The following is a 14,339-nucleotide window of genomic DNA, read 5'->3' as shown; positions in this document are numbered from 1 at the left end:
AAAACCTTCTCAACAAATTATGCCAAATATTGTATGTGAATAGTGCAGAAATGAAAGTGATGCATAAAAAAAAAAAAAAAAAAAAAAAAAAGTATGTTTTGATTCATGTTGTACTTGTGGATGCAATTCAAGTTTTCCTCATTTTTAGATCAAATGGTAAGTAATCATTTGTAGAATTGGATCATGCTATACTTGTACTTAATTTGAAATCAAAGAAGCTCGTATCCCTTTCCATCAATCAAATTCTTGACTGAAAGTAATAAAGCATACAAATTGTGCTAAAGTCATAAAACCAAAATTATAAGATTGGAGCCCAAATGCAATGAAAATAAGTGTAGCAAATGCTTAGTAATTATACATCGAACATTTGTCCAATAAATACATTAACAAATATCACATCAACAAAAAGGGAAAATGTCATCATGCTATAGAAGTTATATCCTGGATAAAAGCTTTAGAGATGTGGGTCATTTGACTCTCTTTTCGATCATAATCAGACCATACTTGAGGAAACACTATATTTGCTGTAAAGGACTAAATCTCAAAAAAAAAAAAAAAAAAAAAATAAAAAATAAAAAAAAAAAAAAAAAAATCCCAAAATCTTCATTTTTAGTTAGGGCATGTTCTACTCAGATTATTTTCAGTTCACTTTAGTTCAGCTCCAATAAGTCCGGTTCAGTTCACTTCATTTCTTAATTTCCTTCTCTCATAAAATATTCAGTTCAGCTTTAATAAGTTCAGTTCAGCTTAATTTCCTTTTCTTATAAAATATTCAGTTTAGTTCAATTCTTAATTTCTTTCTCTCATAAAATATTCAGTTTAGTTTAGCCCAATTGAGTCAATCAGAAGAGGCTCTTAAACTAGTAGTATTTTCCAAAACCAATTTTAACTTAGATTAAGTCAAACTAGTAGATGATCATCTAAGCCGAATTAGCAAACTGAGGCTCGAATTGAGATCTAATATTCATGTAAATTAAATTCAAATTGACAGCTTTTGAAGGGATTTGGGTTAATATTTATTTGTTAGCATAATATGCTAGCTAACAATCGAGTTGAACATAATTAGAACCATATAATTAACCTATGTAGAGTTGTAGACGATGGTAATCTAATATATTGATCCGAATAATTCATTTGTTACATCTTATTAATGTTTATACTACGTAGTTAATTTAGTTGGCTTACTAATTTTGGGGTATAGCTTATTACAAGAAGACATGTAAGAATAGGTCCAAAAAAATTGTTTACCAAGCAAAGCTTGGTGGAGTTGGTGGGGAACTCACCTTGTGACTTTGAGGTCACGAGTTCGAGCCCCACCAACTACAAAAGGTTTGGGAGTAGGGGGATTCCTTTACCCCCCCCCCCCCCCCTACTCTCAAGCGTTGACCTTCTGGCTAAACCTGTAAGAGGTGCTCTATAAATCTTTTATACGAAGAACACGATAATCTAAACTAAGAAAACTGCACCTAACAACAAGTGATGCAATTTGATTCGTATGATATTGTTTGGAAGAAATATTGAAATGATTCAATTAGGAGTTTAGGACAAACAATACGAGTAAGAAACAAATACTGAGTAGTAGAAAAGAACTCAGTTCTTAATCAAATTAGTGCACCAATCAAAAAGTGCCATTTTCACCACGAATGAACATACATTTAACTGCTTCAATGCTTTTAAAAATGTTGCTAATCAGCAGTTACTGTGTATTACAGTACAATTCTATATCTCACTCCCTAACTGTAGGAGTGGGTAGTTTTTTTGTTTTTTTTTTCTTCTTTTTTCGGGTTGGGGAGTCGACTTTGAGGGAGTAGCTAGGAATGCAACTCCTAAGATACAAAGCCTTGTACAAATGAATATAACTGTCCTACAATAAGGGTGAAACCGCCACCCTCAAAGATAGGCCAGAATCAAATCACAACAGAGGCGCCTGAACTTTTCCAAGTCCATGGCACTAGTAGTAGAGGCTCTTAGCGCCCTACATAGCCCTAATGCAGCAAACTTACCATTCAGAAATGCTATCAAACCATCTCGATCTAGTCCACACCATATCGTATTATCATCACTGTCTTCTTTAAGAAGTGTCCTGATAATATCAATATCTAGCAGCAGAAACTAAGACATTTTGCTCATTGAGCCGTTGCTTGAAGTTAGCTAGCTGGCTTTGCAATTTTAGGATCCCAGCAGCCTTTTGTGAAAGAATGGAGTTCAACTTGGAAATATAATCATCCACATGGTTTCCAGGTTGTTCAGCTTCAATCAACAAATTCATCTCCTGCAGAGAACGGAAAGATATAGCTTGAAGTTAAGAGTTACGTAATACTCAATTAGACAAACTTCCTATCCCACAATTAGTATATGCAACACTTTTTTCCAAGGTGTACAAATAATAAGTGGGATGAATCTGGCATGAGCAAGTTTGCGTTGAGAATTAACACATTTATTGAGAAATCAATGATCAAATTTAACAAACTTTCACCCTGGTCTAATGTATTGGGAGTTTTGGGACAAAGGGAGTATCGATCTAATATTAGATGACAGACCTCTCTGACAAGTTCCATTGTCTCTTCTATGAATCCTCTGTGAGCAGCAACCAGATCCTCCTCTTCCTACCACCAAATAAAACAAGAGAATACTAAGAATTATACATTTAACAGATCAGTACAAGAGTATAGAATATGCATTCCTTACCTTTAGTAATACATTAAGATCATCATCTGAAATGTTATTAGAACTAAAGTCAGCGAGGTTTTTCCTCGTTCTGTTCTCAGCAGCAGGCACATGATAAGTTTCCGTCTTCTTATTCTTCATCCGATAAGGCTTCTCTTGCTCAAAAATGTCTTCAGAGTTATCATAATCATCCACTGACATGTCAACTAGACCACCCTTTTGTCCTCTGTAATAATCTGAATACCCAGAAGCAGATGTGTTATCTGCCCTTCCACTGGGAACACGTTCTATTTTGGGAGATGGAGGGGATTCTCTTTCAAATTCTCTGGACCATCCAAACCTACCACTTCCACTCAGACCATTAGCTGTGGTGTCTTCAAGATTTAATATTTGAGCTGAACCAGAACTTGAGAGTTGTGAATTCGAGTCTTTAGAAACCGTTGATGATGGCAGATCCCTTTTTGAGTTGTTTCCTTTAGATAGACTTTTGACTCTGGAATGCATATGTGATATACATTGTCAAGCACGACCTTCAAAAAATACCAAGGTTCATAATTTTTTATACTTTTAAGCAGAAAATACCTGTCAGCATATCTTAGTGTGTTAAGGGTATGTTCACAGGAACCAGAATTTGGAGAAATGCAAGAAATCATAATTGTCCGTGAGTTGCCAACAAAAGAATCCCGCAAGACTTCAGTAAGCTTACTCCCCCTAAAAGGAATATGATTTTGGTCATTGTCAAGAGCTCTTATACATTCTTTCAAAGCAAGGAGGCTCTTGTTGATTTCGGCACCTTCCATTCTGCAATAAAAATTAAAGATAAGTACTTATGTTTGTCTAATACCAATACAAGTATAACACCCAGAGTCTGTGAACCTAAAGGCTAGCTGGACAGGCAGTAATAAATGGATGCAATGTAAATTTATACGAAGTATAATTTTAAAAAGGAAGTCGTCCATGGTAACAAAACTCTATCTCAAAGTCTCAACACATGTTTTTCTTCCTATATTTTCATTACCACTCAACCAACTCTTACGTACATAAAAATAAATGGTAATGGCCAAAAAAAAAAAAAAAAAAAAAAAACAAAACAATAGTAATAATAATAAAATGAAGGGAAAACAATCTGGGGTGTGCAAGACTGCAAGCATCATCATGGACATCAGTAGGAGACTTTACAAATTCACACATAAGAGTGACTCGTGAAAGTCAGAATTACATATCAACAAGTTTTTCATAAAACTTTCCCTGCCTCAAGACAATGGGACCAGCATATAAAAACATACAAATTACAAAAAAAATGCTATACATTCATCACCTTGTTTGCTTATCGTTATCTGTAGTATCTGCACCACGTTCACTTCCAGCAAGGTCTATGAAAGAAAGTTTACCAACAATTCGAGGAGCCTTCGATTCGCTACCATCAGCTGATCTCTTAATGACAAGCTGAAGTATAGCATGTGATCTTGACGACTCCTCATTTGCACCAGTTGTACCAGTGCTTCTTGTGGCATTTCCTTTCTCAATTAGATCTCTTATTGTTTCAGCGTCATATACTTTGTATTCTTGCAAGCCAACAATGCAAACCTGCTTTTTGCCATCCTCTCTCATACAGAGGCTCCTATAAAAAGAGATTTTACACTCAGCACAAGCCTGAAAATCCTCTGAGACAACCTCTAGTACAGCAGGAGAAAAACTTACTTGCGATCATTCAGAAGGTCATAAAGTTTCCCTCCATATATCTCAAAGAAACTGACAAACAATTGAAACCCTTGGTTTCTATAAGTATTGTGTATTAATCTCAAGATGTCTTGGGATGCTCTCAGGGGTAGTGGCTGCATAGTGTAAGTCTTTCCACTCCCTACAAAAAGACTAGACTAGCTTAATAATTAAGAATGATTTAAAAAAAAATTAAGACTACAAAAGTATGCTTACAATAACAGGGGGTATCTTACAACATCAAGCTTACAGGCAGCCATAATATTTTGACCCAAAAAAAAAAAAAAAAAACTAGGAGCTGGGGTGAGGGAGGGGGGTACTGGCTAATAGCAATCTCATCCTAAAAACTAAAAAGGAGGAGACAAGCAAGTATCATGCAAACTTTGAGCCATCAATACCATAAATCGGTAAATTAAAACGACACAATGAAGGAAACTACATGGCCAGGGCTCTTAGCTGGTAATGTTGTTTGACAGATGACATAGGTTGAATATTACAGCTTCAACACAACTGAAAAACATATATTGAAGACAAATTAAATATAAAATCATAAAGAAGACAGGTATAACTGCAACCTAAAACAAGACTGCAAATTTCCAAGTTACCACCCTCAACATGATGTATGCCATAAACTTGAGGAAAAAAAAAAAAAAAAAAAAAAAAAAAAAAAAAAAAAAAAAAAAAAACCCAACCCGACAACAACAACATTTTCATTGGACAATAGGTCAGGAATTGAACTTAGTGACTTTCACTTGCTCGATTGTTAAACACAGATTTTCTATACATCCAAGAGGAGCAGCATATGTCATTTAAAAACCCACTTGCCTGTTTGACCATATGCAAAACACGTTGCTTTTGTCTTTTGAAATATCAGTGGAACAACAGGCTCCACTGTTTCAGCATACACCTGCGGGAATCAGAAGAGCGAAACATTCTGAATGAGAAGAATAAAACTAACATTATTGAGTAGTATTTTTTTTATTTTAAATGCTCCCTCTATTCCAGCATTCCTTACAGTTGACACGTTTTCAGTATCGACACTGTTCACTTGTGATCTATAAGCAAAAGGCAGTGGGTCCTTGTTGGAATCATCTTTTTGTGTATTTTATAAAAAAACAAGTTTTACATTTTAAATTTTTGATAATAAAAAAAAATAAGCGCTTGAATAAATGCATTGGTAATAATCATGTCAACTAAAAAAGAAATAAGTATAAGATAGTTACCGCATCATTTGAGACATTTTCATGAAGCACCGCATCAAACACAAATCCATGTCTTTCCACATATTCAGTTAGATCAACCTGGAAACATCAACAACTAGAGTATGAAGTAAACTAGGCAAATCACAAACACATAAAAAGCAATTTACCAAAGGATACAGAGGACATCAAGCTAGACTGCAGATAGTATTGAAAGCATTTTGGAAACAATTGATCCCTTAATCTCATTAAAATGGAAGACATTATATACAAGATATTATATTTTGGAAGTACCCAACTAAATGAATCTCATATCAACATCAAAATAAAACTAAAGATGAATATTAGTGTTCCCTATGGTGATGGCTGCATCAAATGATCAACATTCACTGTTTGAAGTAAGCACAGTAAAATAAGATTAAAAAAATATGCTGCACCTAATCCACCTATACTCTTGCATTCCTTCCAATATGCAGATTAAAATAGGATGGCTTGTGATTAATTAAAAGCACAATTGCATTCAGAATCTACTAAAACTTTTTTGAAGTTAAAGGATTAAGTATTGATAAAATCAAGTAAAGATTAATGAGAAAAAAGAGAAACAAAATGGACTCTTAAAAGCACTACGTCTCTCTGCTCATATCTCCTAGGGCTCTACATCAAACAGGAATTCATCTAATGCAGCAGAAACCAGTGCTCTGATTTATCTGGAGGCTTGGACAAGTGAGCAGAAAATTCCAGACTATCCAGAGTCTAGTTCAGATTAATGACGACAACAGAACAGCACTATGATAGACAAAAGAGCTGACAATCTAAAAAGGCTAGCACAATAACACAACTTCCAGCAAAAGTGTGCAATTGTGTGAGCCTCAATTCCATCTCCAAGGTACATTTGAGAGTTGAGACAACAATAGGTGTATGGCACTATGGCCTACTCAATTATATTAATAAATTTCCACCCTTAAGATTTATCAGAAAATGGTCACATAACCCACCAAAAATATAAACATACGCTTCCCAATTCCCAAATAATGCAGAATATCCAACAAACTCAATAAAAGTATAATGCAGTCAAAATTATCCCCAAACATTAACTGCATAAACAAATAACATTAATTGTGAGAAAGTACAGTATGAAACACTACATGTAAGTTTGTAACATAGAAACCAATTTCGTAATCAAATGGTCTTTACTGTAAGGATATTATGACATGAAATAGGAAAAATATAGATGCATCACATTTTTAACAAAGCGGAGAATAGTATATAGCAGTTGAGCCGACTTATAATCAGACGATCTTATCATGAATAATTTCAACAGAAAATGACAAGGATGATCCAACAAGATCCTCACCATAATAAACTTGTATCTGCAATAGGTCAATAGCTATTAGCTTGATTTTACGATACCAAGCAATCAAGGGTACTCACTTTGAGTTTTGTTTCATGGACAGTCAAAGCATTAGAATTTGGCTCAATGGTTATAATGTCATCCTCATTCTTCGCTATCTCCCTTTTGTTCAATGGCCTCTTCCGCACCTGCATCAAAAATGTAACCATTATAAGAGAGGTACTAAAATAAGGTATGTTCTTTAAATTTTTAACAAAAAATACAAAATCCATCCTGCTGGTCACAATCAAAATATGTACTCTATAAATGAGGCCAACATTTTATTACAAATAGTTTTTCAATTCTTTTATATTATCAGCTGAGACCATCCTACTTACAAAACTTTTGGCTGCAAATTAACAGTAATTATTTTACTGTCACCACTAAGGTACTCTTAACTCTTAAGTCAAAACAAGTCTAAACATGATTATGAATAGCCATTAGATCCAAGAATAAGATTTTTAAAAAATAGAAAGAGGGAAAGCCATACCACTACTTTAATTTTTGCAACAGAATTTGCCTTATTTGTATTCTTATTTGCAGCAAGATATACATCTGATTCTTCAAGGCCCTTACCCCGGGCAGGTTGATTAAGCGAAGATACATCGTATAGGTTGCGAGCTGGCATCTAACAACATTTCAAAGTTGAAAAAAAATTCAACACAATGCAATACAGAAATTAAAATTATCAGCATTAATTAACTTAAGAGTTGAAATATAGACAAGTGCAGAACAGGCATTTAACAGGTATCAGGGTATCACCCCAGGAACATTGATATAGCTTCACTGTAGCTTTATGCACATGTTACTCAAAGTCAACTAAAATACTAAATCATAGGTAAATAGGTTTCATATCACCATTGGACTCTTGCTGTGATTCACGAGACTCATTGCTATAAGGGATTCTCAATTACAGAAGATATTGAAGTTTTATTTGCATTACAATATAAAGCTAAGGATTCTTGGGGAAAGCTTCTGAACGAAAGAACGTGGAGCTAGCCTGCCTCTTATAAAGTTGACTATTGACTCGTCTGTAAAAAGCAAAGCTTCGCCATGAAACACTCCCCAAATCAATAAGGTAACTGCAATGCACAACATCAAAATAAACCGCTCATTTATTGACACGAAAAGTACATCACCTCCTCATTGACATATTGATATAACTTAAGTAATAGCTTTGGTCAACTTTCATTGTATATGTTATATAGCACAATGCACAATTGCACATCCCGATAATATCCTAATTGGCTAATTGATCATTAATCATCTTGTTCCAAACCTCATCCAAGTCCAAATTCTCAATCTTGACACATTATCTCCTGAAAATCTAATTGGCCCAATTCTAACATTTTCATTTCCAACAAAACCATTGTCCAAATATCACAATAATGCTATAACATAAACAGCAATAAAAACAACAAAATACACCAAATTAAAAGGATGACAGGGAATTTATACCTCAGGAATGAGCTCGGTATCAAATGAATGAATATCAAGCAATCCTGGGCTAATTTCATTCAACAAACCGCCATCGTCGCCGGTTTTCCTTAAACTGGATGATCGAGAGGAATTCAATGGTGAAGGTGGGTCCAATGGAAACTCAAGCCCAGAATTACCCCTCTGCAAATTCCTATTCCATTTTGAACCTCCTTCTCCTCCATAAAACCCATAATCCTATCATTCCACCATTAAATTCAATCAAAATCTCAATTATTCAGCATTAATCACAAAAACTAAATTCATCAAAATACATATTAATTTAATTTAAATAAATTTCAAAAGATTAAAAATTAAACCTGAGGAAGATTAGCAGATTGAAGCCATTTAGAAGGAACTTCAATGAAATTGCTACTATCATCATTATCAGAATACTGACGCGTATTAGCGCCAGACCTCTGCATTTGTCGTCCAATCACATTCATCTTTAATTCGTAATTTTAAATATTTTTTTCCCTCTTTCACATAAATTCAAAATTAGGGTTTCAGCTACCTCCCCAGAAATTCAAATTAATTTTCCAAAAAATTGAAACGATTAAACAACAACAACAACAAAAAGTAAAGAAAAAGCAGAAATTTGAAGAAGAAGAAGAAAAAGGGAGGAGAGAGAAAATAGAGAAATGTTCTCGATTAATCTAAATTTGATTGATGTTTGAAAATTGTTGAATGAAAGAGAGATTCAAATTGAAAATAGGCGCGTGAATTTGACGCGCTGAGAAAGTAAGGTGGTGGAAAAAGTAAGGAAAGTGAAATGATTGACAGATACTGAGTTGAGGAGAGAGAAAAGGAACAATGACTTGCCACCTCTTCACGCGCGCTTATTTTGGGAATTCAAATTAGTGTTTAATTAATCAAACATTTATTAAGATAATCTAATATTAATTAATCAAATATATTGGATATATTTTGGAAGTTCGAATGGGTCAGAGTTGGTGCTCTTCACGTTGGGTTGAGTTTTAAAGTTTTTATGATTGAGTATCGTATCGATGGTATAGTCTCCTCCCACTCGTACAGGGGCGGATCTATTAAGGTGCACAGTGAGTCACGTGACTCACCAGCAAAAAAAAAAAAAAAAAAAAAAAAAACCAAAGAGACCTCCTATTACAGATAGGCGGTCTCTTTGTTACTTCTAGTTGAGTTTAGACCACTGTATGTTTTATAAATATCAAAGAGACCGCCTATTAAAATATAAAATAGGCGATCTCTTTGTTGCTGCTATTGTCAGTAATGAATAATTTTTTGCGCCACTTTCATATTTCATTAAAGATACCTGTTATGTTAAATTAATTAAGTAAAAAAATCATAAAGTTAGTTTAATTTAATAGTTTTATAGTACTAGTATGTACTTTTTATGACTTAGTTTTTAGATTGAAATTATTTTGATAAAATATAATTAACTTTTTTAAATATAATTTTTGGATTGAAATAAGTGATTAATTATTGATGGTGACTCATAAGTTTGAAAATCCTAGATCCGCCACTGCACTCGTATCGGCTAACCTCCCGACTCAAGTCGGAAGAAATTAATGTAACCCGAATAATTCTACGTAACATAATGTAATCATGATGATTGATGATCACTATGAGTATACGATAATGTTGCGCTTATATAAGGTTGTTTAATAAATTTATCTTAAAAGTGATCAAAAGTTACACGTTTTTTATATTGATTAGGTTGCTTTAGGGGTCTCAGGTTTGCGGTTCGATTTATCGGTTTTCGATTTTTAACGGGTAGGAATTATTATCGGGTCGGTTTTAAGTAATTTCGATTTGGTTTATTTTTAATATAGTTTTTTCGAGTTGGATTCCAATCAAGTCGGGTTATAATTTGTTCGGGTCATAATCGGTTCGGGTTAAATTCGGTCGGTTTAAAAACGGGGTTTGTCAGTTTAAAGCAGGTTTTGGGTCGAAACATATCGGGTCCTAATCGGGTCGAGTTGTAATTGGTTCAGGTCATAGTTGGTACGAGTTGAACTTAGTCGGTTTGACAACTGGTTTTGCCAGTTTTAAACGGATTTCGTTAACGTATATCTTCTAGTATATCCTCAACATTCTTTAATTAGTTATTCCAATAGATCATATGGAGTATTAATTAGTTGTTTAGCTTTATGTTTCTTTTTTGTATAATGATTTTTAGGATCAAATAATAATAACAAATCTAGAATTAGCTTTTGATTTAGATTTTTTTTTAAAATACAATATAGTGTTCTATAAGCCATTACTCGTAAGAGTACGCTAATATTTTAGCATTAGAGTTTCAATGACATCAAAATTCCAAACCTTTTCAATATAAATACTTCAGTCCTAACCAGTTACAGGTTGTAAGCGATTTGGGTTTATCGGGTTTAAACGGTTTCGGTTTACAATGGGTCGGGTTGCTATCGGGTTTGGAAGTAATCGGTTCAGGTTGTTCTCAATTTCGGGTTGTGTTAGTTCGGCTTGATAACGGGTATGGTTCATTAACGGTTCTCAAACATTCGGATCGGTTCAATTTCAGGTTTTTAAAAATCGGGTCGGTTCACGGTTTTAAAATAGCAAGTTCTTAGTGGTTTGATTCCTTTTCGAAACAGTTCAAAACGGTTTGACTTCACCCGTTCGGATCGGTTTTTGACAGCTCTAGTTGCTCTCTTTACAAAATAAATCTAATGAATAAAGGTAACTAAGGAATCCCTCCTATATATATAATCGTATATGACACATTCAGTTTACATAAACGATTTTAGATGAATATGATTGAACTTAACATAAATACGAAGTATTTAATTATCCAAATATAATTTGAAAATGAACCAGGTTGAATCTAGTTATTGTCGACTCTAACATGTTGTACAAAATCTTGTTCATTTTGAATAGTTTAAGAATACTTATGAGATTTAGTCAAAATAGACGAGTTGAAAAAGTATACAAAGTAAATGTATGTCTTTGATATGTTTGACTTGCTAGTTGTTATGAAGTGCCATGATTATCATTCAGTATTGTATTAATTGTGCGTATTATTTTAAATTTTATATATAAAAAACAAAGGTAAAACAATCGTTTCTTAATTACCTTTTACATTGTTTATTAGACTCACTTAATCACTTTCTTTGTCCCCCAGCACAAATCCTCTAATTTTCTCTGCCATGACTTCCAATAATAAAAATCACATCTTTTTAGCATGATACTGAGTTGTTCTTCGTATAGTACTAGAAATTTAAGAGCAATGATTGTACATATGCGTTGGACTACTTAACAGATGAGATACAATATAAAAGCAATAAGGCGCAATTTTGAACAACAAGTTGAGATGGCCGAGTTGGTCTAAGGCGCCAGATTAAGGTTCTGGTCCGAAAGGGCGTGGGTTCAAATCCCACTCTCAACATTATTTTTTTTTTCCCTAAACATTTTGCAAACAAAACTCTTTGACGGCTGTAATCAAGATTCACATAAAAGTCAAACTATATTTTTTATTCAAGCACTGGTAGGAAAACTGTTCTGTTTAACCTGAAATAAAGACATTCTATATCCACACTCTGTTAATCTATCTTCTATAATCGAGCATACGTACTATGAGTAGCTATGTAAGTTTAAATATATTTGGTAGAGCTTGAACTTGTGATTTCAAAGTCATAATATGAATTCCGCACTTTTCATTAACCTTGCTTGCAGGTTGTATTAATATTTGATGATTGCAAATCAACCATGATTATTAGACTCATTTCAATACATGTACATACTATTTAAAAATCAAAGGTGGTTGTTGTACACTAGATCATCATTTTATTTTTTCATTTTTTATTTTTTTTGACAAAATAGATCAACATTTTAAATGGTCATCCAACCCATCTCTCATTTGTAACGTATAATGTCATTGTGGATTATTTAAACCCAAAATAAGTGCTTTTGGAAATAATCCTAATTAAATTTTAATTTTTTTTTTAAGCATCTTATGGAATACTAAAAAACTAAGAGCCTGTAAATAGTAGGTCATAAGATTACATTTCATCCTTTGTTTGGTTTGTTATATCATTATATCTAGTGTGCTAGTGTCCCTTTAAACTCATTCAGATTAAAAGAAAAAAAAATGCTCGGTCTTCCTAAGTAGTAGCCCATCTTATGGTGCAAGTAATCTTAATTAAATGCTTAATGATGACCATCTTATTTATATTTTCATGTGGACACAAGACATCCATTGATCACTTTCGTGGGCCTAAAATTAGAGGTCTAATCACATCAAAATGAAGTTAATTAAACAATTAAGTGAAAAGGTTTACCTAACTTTTATTGATTGTAAATAAAAAAAGAGTAACTATTGTCATTCAAATATGGTATGCACAAGTAGTCAAACTTCAAGTAAAATGTTTACCTAAATTTGGTTGTTAAAAAAGAGTACCTATTAGGATTCTAATATGATATGCACAAGTCAAAATACAAATGATGGTTATGACAATTTATGCCTTTTAAAATTCGATTTCATTTAAAAAAAAAAAACATATTAAATGAAACCCTAAATATGTACTCGGATTTGTATGATTCTATTAATAAAAGCGGATGTTTAAGATGAATAATGATCGGTAAAGTGAGTGTGGATCTTATAGTGTACACATCTACACTCCAAATTCCACCATTTATTAATATATTACTCATATATTAGCATTTTGTTCTTCTAAGAACTTAACAAGCTTATAATTACTAGGGAGGCTTACGTGCGGGGCTAGCTTTTACAGATAAATGGTATTGTCGTATATTTACACGTTACACCTTTGGTTTGGGTGGTAGGCCTGATAGTTTTAATACGCACTCCATACTATTTAGTTTATGTGTCTATGTAGTAGCTTTGTAGAAGTATAAAAAAGTTACTAAAATCTTGACAATTATTTTTAAAACCCTCAAAAGTTTGACAGTGTTATTTCAAAATTATTATTAAATAATATTTAATTGATTTGCATCGTTTCATATCTTAAGTTATTTTTAGTTTAGAACTCTTAATTGATTTACATGATTCAATAATACCTAGCTAGCGTATTTTTCTTCAAATGAATTGTTTGTGAGCTTTGGTCATACAGAGTAATAATTTGTGAAATGTTCGCTGTAGCTAAAAACTTAATAATGTAAGTTCTTTAATGTTCTACGACTATCTAACATCTATATCTATGTCTATCTGAAACTAAAGCAATAACCACTTAGTTATATTTTCCCTCTTAAATTCTCTCCATAATTAATACCAGTAGTTTTTTTTCTATCATCGATTTCCCTTGATTTTAGGATTTTTAAATTCTTCGTACCTCTTGATAATATCTGCTCAAATATCACTATTTAATATGAATCCCATTCAAATTTCATAACGGTGTTTATGTGCCATTAAATAATGTACAATTCAGAAGATAATAAACCTTAACAAAAGTTGCAATTAAAGGACTACAAGGTTGTAAATAAGGCCCTGTTCTCATCAGATTGTTTTCATTTCAGCTCATAATTTTCTTCTCTCATAAAATATTCAGTTTAGTTCAGTTCAGTTCAATTCAGCTCAGCTCATAATTTCCTTTTCTCATAAAATATTCAGTTCAGTTCAGCTCTAATAAGTTTAGTTCAGTTTAGTTCAGTTCAGTTCAGCTCATTTCAGTCAATGAGAACAGACCCTAAGAAGAGCAACCACGAAGGAGTAAAAATAAGTTTTTTGTCAAAAAAAAACTTTGAATTAATAGATGATATGTTTAATGAAAAAAAACATTAAATATATTAATGAGAGTAAACATATCAATGAGGGTGAAAAAGTAAATACACATTTTTTTACACATTTTTAAGGGTATAGTTGGTAGCACAATATTCCTAAGAGTTATCTTACACATTTTTGTACATATTTTTAAGGGTATAGTTGGTAGCGCACT

The 14,339-nt window shown here is 32.9% G+C and overlaps 1 protein-coding gene and 1 non-coding gene across 2 annotated transcripts; one reads left to right on the top strand and one right to left on the bottom strand.

Annotated features, from left to right (window-relative positions):
• Positions 1-1,618: 1,618 nt before the first annotated feature.
• Positions 1,619-9,106, bottom strand: LOC145578584 (kinesin-like protein KIN-13B). Its single transcript, XM_081635885.1, has 12 exons — positions 8,772-9,106; positions 8,434-8,649; positions 7,466-7,603; positions 7,017-7,124; positions 5,610-5,687; positions 5,208-5,293; positions 4,369-4,524; positions 3,986-4,288; positions 3,250-3,468; positions 2,689-3,160; positions 2,541-2,606; positions 1,619-2,272 (listed from the first exon to the last, which is right to left on the bottom strand). Exons 1-12 carry the CDS (start codon positions 8,895-8,897, stop codon positions 2,093-2,095), a joined length of 2,148 nt encoding a protein of 715 aa, XP_081492011.1. The 5' UTR covers positions 8,898-9,106; the 3' UTR covers positions 1,619-2,092.
• A 2,646-nt stretch (positions 9,107-11,752) lies between these two features.
• TRNAL-AAG (transfer RNA leucine (anticodon AAG)) lies at positions 11,753-11,833 on the top strand. Its single transcript has one exon. It is a non-coding gene; the product is annotated as a tRNA-Leu (tRNA).
• The last annotated feature ends 2,506 nt before the right edge of the window (positions 11,834-14,339 follow it).

The sequence above is a fragment of the Chenopodium album genome, chromosome 14 (genome assembly GCF_948465745.1).
Source record: "Chenopodium album chromosome 14, dcCheAlbu1.1, whole genome shotgun sequence".
NCBI classification, from domain to species: Eukaryota; Viridiplantae; Streptophyta; class Magnoliopsida; order Caryophyllales; family Amaranthaceae; genus Chenopodium; species Chenopodium album.
The sequence above is the reverse complement of the archived record's forward strand: the minus strand, read 5'-3'. Positions and strand labels throughout refer to the sequence as shown.